This window comes from Ranitomeya imitator, chromosome 9 (assembly GCF_032444005.1).
Source record: "Ranitomeya imitator isolate aRanImi1 chromosome 9, aRanImi1.pri, whole genome shotgun sequence".
In the NCBI taxonomy this organism is placed as follows: Eukaryota; Metazoa; Chordata; class Amphibia; order Anura; family Dendrobatidae; genus Ranitomeya; species Ranitomeya imitator.
Genome location: NC_091290.1, coordinates 41,845,526 through 41,855,397, shown reverse-complemented (window position 1 = coordinate 41,855,397; position 9,872 = coordinate 41,845,526). Strand labels below are relative to the sequence as shown.

Here is a 9,872-nt window from a genome sequence, read left to right as displayed (position 1 = left end):
TTCGACTTTCGCATTTTGCCGAGATGCAAAAAGGTCGATTTCTGGAAGACCCCATTTGTCCACCAGCATTTCGAAACTTTGGTTGCTCAAACCCCATTCCCCAGGGTGTATGTCCTGATGGCTTAGATAATCCGCCTGAGTGTTGGATGAGCCTTTCAGGTGAATTGCTGTCAGGGATAACAGATGTCTTTCTGCCCAGGAACATATTCTGGCAGATATGTTCTTCAGGTTGTTGTTTTTTGAACTGCCCTGATGTCTGATGTGAGCCACCGTGGTCACATTGTCTGAATATATTCGGACATGATGTCCCTTGATAAGATGACCCCCCATCAGGAGGGCTTCCTCTACAGCTTTTAGCTCTCTGTAGTTGGATGATTTTCTGCTCGTCGATTGATCCCAGAGCCCTTGGAGAGGTGTGTGATTTATCATGGCCCCCCAGCCTCTTTTGCTGGCATCTGTTGTGACCGTAGTCAGAGGAATCTGAGACCAACTGACTCCTTTTTGTAAATTTTTCGGAGTCATCCACCATGCCAGAGAGGCCTTGACATAGCCCGGTGTGTACAGTCTCCTGTTCAAAGAACTGGGCTGACCATTCCAATTCTGTAAGATATGTGCCTGAAGAATCCTGGAATGGACTTGGGCCCAGGGTACCGATTGGATGCAAGCTGTCATCGATCCTAGTAGAGACATGCCTTCTCTGATTGTAGGAGATCTGGTGTCTCTGAACATCTTGACTTTTGATAGTAGAGTCAGACGATGTTCCAATGGGAGGAAGGACATTTGTCTTGCAGAGTCCAGAAGAACTCCCAGGAATTTTCTGCATTTGGAGGGTCGTAGGTGAGATTTCTCTACATTCGGCACCCATCCCAGAGATGTCAGAATATCGAGGGTCTTTGATACATGAGACTCCAGAGATTGTTTGGTGGGAGCCACTAATAAAAGGTCGTCTAGGTATGGCACTATACAGACGCCTTGCCTCCGGATGAAGGAGACTACTTCCCCCATTATTTTGGAAAAAACTCTTGGAGCAGAGGAGATCCCAAACGGAAGGACGTTGAACTGATAGTGTTCTATCAGACGTCCCTTCTGCACTGCAAACTTGAGATATTGGCGATGCCTCTGATGAATGGGGATGTGAAAGTAAGCATCTTTCAAATCGATAGTGGCCATGTAGGAGTGCGGGCTTATCAAGGGAATCGCATTTTTCACTGATTCCATCTTGAATTTTCGGTATTTGACATGCCGGTTGAGGCCCTTCAGATTTATAATAATACGGGACTCGCCCGATGGTTTGGGAACCAGAAATAGACGAGAGTAGTGTCCCCGATCCCTCTCTGATTTCGGAACCTGGGATATCACATTTGACATCTTCAGGGTCCTGAGACCCGACTCTAGAGTGGACTGGTCTTTCATGGAGGGAAGGGAGGTGATTTTTAGACCCCGTGGGGGAGAGGAGATGAGTTCTATTAGAAGACCCTCTTCGATGACTTTGAGGACCCAGGAGCAATTGGTAATTTTTTGCCACTGGGGAATAAAATCTGAGAGTCTCCCCCCCACCGGGTCGAAGTCACCGCTTCTCTTGTTGAGACTGCTGCTGCTGTTGCTGAGGGATAAGGATGTTTCTCCCGCCTCCCTTCGGGTAACTCCATCTCCCAGACTTGCCTTTCCCTCTCTGAGAGGTTTGGCCCTGAAAGGGACGAAAAAACTTCTTTTTGGGAGTTTTTTGCTCTGGGAGGGCTTTCTTTTTATCGGTTGCCTTCTCCAAGATGTCATCCAGGGAAGGTCCGAAGACATAATTACCTTTAAATGGTATGGCGCATAATTTGGCCTTGGAGGTGATATCACCAGACCACATTTTTAACCAAAGCGCCCTTCTAGCCGAATTGGTCTGTACTAATGACCTGGCAGCAATTCTGATGGTTTCCATAGAAGAGTCTGCTAGGAAACCCGTGGCTCTAAGGAGACTGGGTAGTGATTCCAGTAATTCAGCCCTAGATGTACCTTGGGATATATGTGATTCTAGTTCACCTAACCAACGAAAAAGTGCTCTAGCCACGCAGGTTGAAGCAATGTTGGCTTTGAGGGCTACCGAGGAGGTTTCCCACGATTTTTTTAACAGACTTTCAATTTTTCTGTCCATCGGGTCTTTCAATTGAGACGAGTCTTCAAATGGAAGAGCCGTTCTTTTAGCTACTCTTGCCACCTATGAATCAACTTTCGGAACATCCTATTTAGTCAGATCTCCTTCTAAGGGGAATCTATGCTTCATCTCAGATGGAGTACTGAGACGTTTTTCAGGAAGTTCCCACTCCTGATCGATCATATCAGATATATTTGAGTGGATCGGGAACCCCACCCGTTTACCCTTGGATATACCGCCAAACATCTGGTCCTGTATGGACTGTGGTTCTGGCTCTTCCTCCAGCCCCATAGTACTGCGTACAGCAGCTACTAAATCCTCAACCCATTCTGAAGAGAAAAGGTATTTCCGAACTTCAGAGGTTATAGGGGACGTAGGTTCCTCCCGTCTACCCGAGGATGAGGCATAGGAGAGGTCTGATTCGGATTCAGAATCCTCCTCCTGGATTTTTCTTTTTTTAGCTGGGGAGGGTGGCTGTGGGGGTGGGGGGGTAAAGGCCGCTAGGGAGGATTGCACCTCTTGTTTGACCAAGGAGCGTATTTCTTCTAATAAAGAAGGTTGCTCTGCCCTGACAATCTTGTCAGTACAGGTCTTGCAGAGTTTTTTCTCCCAAGTTGGTGGCAGCTTAACGTTACAGATGGCACACTTCTTTTTTGTAGTAGTTTTGGGGGTAGACTTTTCTCCCTGCAATGAGAGGGGAGAGAGAGTCATGCTAATAGTAATATCCCCAAAATACCATCTAAGGACCCCTTGTCCCTGCGACACTTACTGTGGCAGGGGCAGCGCTGGGCTCTGCAAGTGCAGGGCAGGTACTGCTCTCCATGATAGGATAGTCTTACCTGCGACGTCTTCTGGCAGGTTTTATGCTCTAAGGCATGTCCCAGACCCCAGCGATTGGAATTCCTCCTCCCCTCCATGGCCCAGGGTGGAGGACGCCGTCCTGCACGAGATGCCGCCGGCGGAAGTGCCTCTAGGCGCCCAGAGAAGACCGGAAGTGACGCGCGCGATCACTTCCGGGTCGCCAGCAGCATGTGGAGGAGAGGACACCGGAGAGCTCCAGGAGGACTCCGGATAGGAACACTAGCCTGCTTTGCCCTCACGGGGGCGCGGGAAGGCTAGGACCAGGTCCCGAGGACACCGCAGCGCGGCGCGACGGGAGCAGCATAAGCAGGAAGGGGAGGTAAGAAACGACCCCATGCTGCCCGGTTATAATTTTTAGGCAGAGCCTGCATAGCAGTAGTTACCGGCCACCACTGCATACGAAGTAAACCTCTCCTGTCCCATGGGGAACAGGAAAGACACTGGTGAGAGGGAGGTGGGAGGGCCTTTTAACCTCTCCATTTCCTGTTCCCCATTAGGGCAAAGAGGCAACCTCCGTATGCCATCGTGGAAGGTGACTAGAGAAAAATTGATTACTTTTATGGATACGTTTAAGCACATAATATAGTAATCAGTGATAAGAACTGGCTTTTCTGTGATTCATGTCCAGATTCGCCATTATCACACTATTGACATTGAATTTGAATCGATTCAATAACAGACACTAGGAAAGTTGAACAGGAAGCATCACCGGTTATCACGATCTCAAGTCTAACCTAAGTAATGACCGCTAATAACAGATGGACTGGTTTACCTTGCTAGACATTGGATTGTGTAAGTAATAAAAGATAAGAGAGTGATTAAAAAATACATCAACATGTAATTCACCATGAAGTGGTCATTCATTCAAAGTTATAGACCATAAACCTGACTCTACATTGTCAGAATAGAATAAAGTGCGTAATTATTAACAGAGACCTATCTGTAACTATGCAATAAATATCGAACAGCAGTCATTTCACTGCACACATTCAGCAATCCATACCTTCCTGAGTGGTTCTGACCGGTGTGCTGAAATGTCAAGAAGGACACCATTGGCAAAAACAAGAGTTATATTAATCAATACTGTATAATTCTTAGACATTGCAAACACAGACTAGACATTCGTAAAGGGTTTGTCCACTATTGAACATCCCTTGCTCAATCACTTCAGTGCATGATAGAAAATAAAAACAGATACTCACTTCCTGCAGTGGCGCCATTGCATTGTTCTGGCCACCGTTTTACCCAGCATGTGAGATGTCATTTTTGAGTCGTGTGACCACTGCAGCCTTTACTATTTCATCAGAGTAGACATCCACTATTCTGGAATATTGATAGGTGCACTGGATCAGCGACCACTGATTAGTTACATCTCCTGGCTGCTTGCACATTGTGTTTTATAGTGTTAGATCATACTGCAGTCATGGGTTTACCACCACAGAGAGGGGCTAGAAAACCGCAGTGTCTGATTTCATGCACTCCTTCACTGATTAGAAGCATGTCGCCATCATATTAAACAGTGCAGGTTTCTGATAGTAGTGCAGGAGTTACTCTGTTCAGTTGAGTGCTCCTGAAGCTGTCCTGCTTTCATGGTGTCAGCTGTTAAGTATTGGCCGCTCCCCTCTGCTATATATTGTCACGTCTGGCAATCAGTCATTGACAGTGTTAGTTTCATGCTGCCTGGTTCTGGAGTTGAAGGTGTTTGTTCTTTGAGGAGGCATTTGGAGTTTTGTTCAGAAGACTGTTGCTTGGTGATTTGTCTATATGTATATCCTCATCCTCTCCTATTTGGTTTTTCATTCCTTTACTTCCCGGTGTTCCACCGCGTTGTTTGTGATTGCATATTTGTATGATTGGTATTTTCATTTATCCCTGTTCGTCTTCCCTTGTTAGTCTGGTTTGTGTATTCTTATGCACTACAACTCCCCACTTCCCTGGGTGGCAGAGGGGACAGATAAGGGCTGACTTAGAAGCTTTGCAAGGCACTTGGCCACTGTGTCTTCACCATCAGAGTTAAGCTGGGCAGCATGAATAGCTAGGGCGCTCCTAGCATAAGGGATAAGGAAGGCGCTCCTAACCCCGGAATATCCTGCAGCAGTGCCCTGACATTAATACTGCCCCAAACCATTTTTTAGATCCATCATGGATACAGTGACTGCTCTGTCAGGGCAACTGCAGCAACTCAGTCTGGAGGTGGCAGACCTAATCACTGTTGTTTTGCAGCACCCAAACACATTTGGCTTAGAGACCGCGACTCCCAGGCAACCTCTGGTGGAGCCTGAGATCGCTATACCTGACATGTTCTCTGTGGGGCAAGACAAATTTGTTGTTTTCATGGATGCCTGTAAGCTTTACTTTAAATTATGTCCTCACTCCTCAGAAACTGAGGAGTAACGGCTGGGGATCGTAATTTCTTTCAGGGTGATCTCCAAGCCTCGGCATTTTTTTCCCCTGGCAGACTCTCAGTCGCTTTGGAGGGTTGAATAATTTTTTTCAGGTGCTGGATCATATATACATCTGCCTGGCTGAATCTATGTCAGTTTCAGCAAGGAGACCGATCAGAAAAGAGTATTGCTCTGAGTTTTGGAGGTGGTCCATAGATACTAAGTGGAATGACCCAATGCTCTGCAGCTAGTTCAGTCAAGGGGTATTTGTAAGGGCAAAGGATGCCTTTTCTCTCTATAAGACTCCACTTTCCCTTGAGGCGGCCATGTCTCTGGCTATCCTCCAATTGTGGGGTGTCCGGGGTCAAGGGAACCTAGGTGGGAGTCAACTGAGGAACCCATGCAGTTGGGTGGAGTGACATTCTTTTGGTCCAACTGTAGTTTGGCGTAAAGGGGGAATGTGTGTTTTTCTGTGGTGGAAAGTATCATTTTGCGGGTAAACTAAGGAGCCTGGGTGTGCATATTTCCTCTGTGGGTAGGTTCCAATTTTTTTTTTTACCAGCTGAGATCCATCTATGCAAAAATAAGGTGGTTATTTAAGCCTTTTTGGACAGTGGGGAAGGGGTTTAATTTGATCATCGCTAGGTTCGTCCAGGTCCAGGGCTTCAAACTATATAAACTGTCTAGACTAATACCCATAGTTGCCATTGACTCTGGACCCTTAAGCCAGGGATATTTTATTCAGATTGTTTGAGTGTTACATCTAAAGGTAGAATCCATGCATTCAGAATTTATTGACTGTTATGTGCTAGAGGGCTTGCCCTTTCCTGTTGTTCTTGGACTACCTTGGTTTAGGCTGCAAAATCCTGTGGTAGACTGGCAGACTCAAGAGGTGGTAAAGTGGAGTGAGTATTGCCAAAGACACTGTTTGGACACCTGAGGCCACGCTGCCAAAGAGCAGGCTAAATAATATCTCTGGTTCAGAGAGGCAGGCCATGAAGGACTATATCGCTGGAAGTCTGGCAGCAGGGTTTTTCTTTGTAAAGAAAAAAGATGGGGGTTACGCCCCTGCCTAGATTTTCGTGAACTTAATCGGATCACGGTCCGGGATTCATATCCTCTCGCTCTCATCCCGGACCTCTTCAACAAGATCATAGGAGCAAAATGGTTTTTTGAAACTGGATCTCAAGGGGGCATATAATATCATTCGAACTAAGGAGGGGGATGAGTGGAAGACAGCCTTCAATACACCTGAGGGACACTATGAAAACCTTGTGATGCCATTTGGGTTGACTAATTCTCCTGCCATCATTCAACACTTTGTAAATGACATTTTAGTCACCTGGCAGATAGATTTGTGATCTATCTTGATGACATACTGATTTATTCGCCTGACCTCGAGTCACATCAGGTACATGTCAGGCAGGTCTTACAGATACTTAGAGATAATTAATTATTTGTCAAACTAGAGAAATGTATATTCACGGTTCACGAGATGCCTTACTCTGTGTTATTTCTTACCGTTCATTGATCCCTATAAGATTGTGGCCATCATCAATCCTGTAGCATTTTGCCTTGCTTTGCCACCTACTTTTAGGATTCATCATGTGTTTCACTGATCTTTACTCAAAAAATATGTTGCGTCCTCTGAACCATCACCACCACCTCCATCCCTGCTCATTGTTGATTGGAATTTCAGATAGTGTAACAAATGGAAATGGAGGCACAGAAGTTGAAGTTCACATTCGTTTTTATTAGGATTTAACGTGGAACCTCAGGACCACGGTCCGGGGGCTCCGAAAGGGGCGTGACTACGTGAGCCCCAGACACCCGTGGTAAGTCCCCTTGAACAGGGTCAGAATGGAATGCCTGGGGGACACAGGTGCTACCTCCAGTTAGACCCAGAACTCGTAGCAGCGGTCCCAGCAGGACAAATGGACAAACAGGGTTAGCGGGAGACGTGGAGCTAACCAGGTGATACAGGGTAGACGAGTAGAAGCAGGTTTCAGTGGTACTGGCGTTGTCCGGAGATGAGGATGGCAGATTGGCAGTACAAGATGGATCTGGCGTAGACAGAGTGAACGTCGTCCAAAATAGCCGGGTAACCGGTAGTTGATGATCTGTGGAGACAGAGAGTATAAGCAGAGCACTGGTAGAGAACTTCAGAAACAGAAGCACATGCTGACAGGAACCGGAAGAAGCAACAGTGGATACTTGTTGCTCCGGCGCCCTCCCTGTGGTGGAGGAGCTAGAAATAGCAATGAACAACACGCCATTGGCCAGAAGCATCTTTTTAAAAAATGCACCCTGTCTCTTTAAGAGATCGGGAGTGAGCGCACGTGTGACCTAAGCATTCTGCCTGAGAACCTGCTGGCAGCATGCCAGGAAGCAGGAGAGGAGGGAGAGGCAGAGGCTGCATCCTGACAGCGTAGAGCCAGCACAGAGCGGGAATCCCGACGGGGACCCCGCAAAGGTACAGAAACCGAACCGGGTGTAACAGATAGCTAAGATCGTTGATTCTCGCTTGGTTTGTTGGTCTCTTCAGTATCTGGTACAATGGAACGGCTATGGTCCTGAAGAGAGAATGTGACGTTCATGTGGTCAGGTTGATTCGGTCTTTTCACGCAGCACACCCTCATAGACCCGTCTCTCAGGGATTGCCAGTGTTAATTTCATACTGCGTGGTTCTGGAGTTGGAGGTGTTGGTTGTTTTTTTGCCCACTCAAGTTTTATCTTTCTATTTCCACTAGACAACAATGGTTTCTAAGCCCACTTGTCTCTAAGTGCCCACTAAGGAATGAGTTGTTGTTTGGTGCTTAGGCCAAAAATTCAGCTGCAATTTGCTTATTCACTGCTCATTCATTAAAGAAAAAAACAACAAAAAAAGGGTTTTGTACCTCACCCCCTAGGCTGTCCCAACTTCTCCTTCATCTTCTATTTCAGCTCCTTTTTACAACATCCTAGGTTGTGGCACCTTAACTTAGTGTGACAAACAATACCCATACAGTGACATTATCACTTGATGTCTGATTTTGAGATTTTAGGGTACACCCTCTATAATGTCGCCACTTTTTGGCTTTGTTATTACATATAGCAACTTGATGCTAATTGTTATCCCTCTATACTTATGTTCTGGAGTTGTATATTTATATCTTTCATTATTGAGTTGGCCTCTGGGTGAGTGGGGTTCCTTGCGCCCTCCCATAATTTTATTGTGATTTTATTGCTTTTGATATACTTAAAGGTTAGCATTATTATGATTTTGTGTTTTTCTACTTCTATTGTTTTTGGATTGATGAACCAATTAAAAGTCCGCCCCTGAGTACCTACCGAGTTCCTACAGACTGATAGAGGATGCCATGTGCTGATGTACGGGCACCATTCACAAGGCTTTCTTCAGTAAGCGGGGTCTTATCTAACACTGCTTGTCTTGATCTTTAGGGCACTGTCATCAATCTTTCTTTTAAGAGATCCACTCAGTCTGGTTAAATAATAATCTTTTATATCAAAGGTAGATAATCTTGTATCAGCTTGTGAAGTAAACTCTGATTTGCAGAAAATGTACGGCCAGCTTAATAAGTAGTTATAAAACTCAGTGCTATGAAACAGAATAAGACACATCATTAGCACGTGTTGCACTTTATGACCTCCTTCACACATTACCTGATTCGGAATGGCAATATATTATAAAAATGAATATTACCCTACAATAAATGCTGCGATAAATGCATTTAGTTCGTTTTACCAAAGGACAAAGGACACATTTTGGTGATTATGACTTTAAAAAAAAAAAGTTGTAGAGCTATAAACTGATAATATGTTACTTGCACTGTTATATATGGTGGAAGAACATCTTATGCTGTTATCTGAAGCCAAATCTCAACCAAGGTCATAATAAGATAATAGTTTTATAAAAAGTTCAGCGCAAGAACAGTTTTTCTTCTTTTGGTTGTCTCGGATTAGCGAGGAACGATGAATTTATGGAAAATAGTTGGGGGCATTTTTGGGGGAGTTTTGATATTGGCTATTGGATTACTTATTGGACACTTTGGCATCTCAAAGACCTCCACACCATCATGGGTTAAAGATCTTTCGAAAGATGTCGATGAAGATTTCATTCGAGAGTTCATGAAAGAAGTAGACAGCCAAAACATCAGGGAAAATCTGAGGTGAGAATTTTTTTTGTTTTGTAACGAAATGAACAGTAATCAATCAATACATGTATCAATAATATCTCTAATGTCTGATGGGGACAGGCACACTATTTATTACATTAATCTGAATAATAACTGGTCATTGTTCAGTAGCAGAGTTAGCTTCTGATTGATCAAAAAATTATCAGAATTGCTCAAAAATTATCCATTGTGGTTCGTAATGATCCATCTAATTATGACAAATAAGAATTTCTAAATAATTTGAAAATTAATGAGTAAAGTATATAAACAATGTAAAACTTGTATCATCATTTTCTTAAAAGATGCTTTTAA

General features: G+C 44.7%; 1 protein-coding gene across 1 annotated transcript in view; it reads left to right on the top strand.

Annotated features, from left to right (window-relative positions):
• Nucleotides 1-9,254: 9,254 nt before the first annotated feature.
• The window catches only part of NAALADL1 (N-acetylated alpha-linked acidic dipeptidase like 1), a 70,261-nt gene continuing 69,643 nt past the window's right edge, over nt 9,255-9,872 (top strand). The window contains exon 1 of the mRNA XM_069739095.1: nt 9,255-9,554. Coding sequence (XP_069595196.1) covers nt 9,358-9,554 — 197 coding nt within the window. The 5' untranslated portion in view covers nt 9,255-9,357. The remainder of the gene's footprint in view (nt 9,555-9,872) is intronic.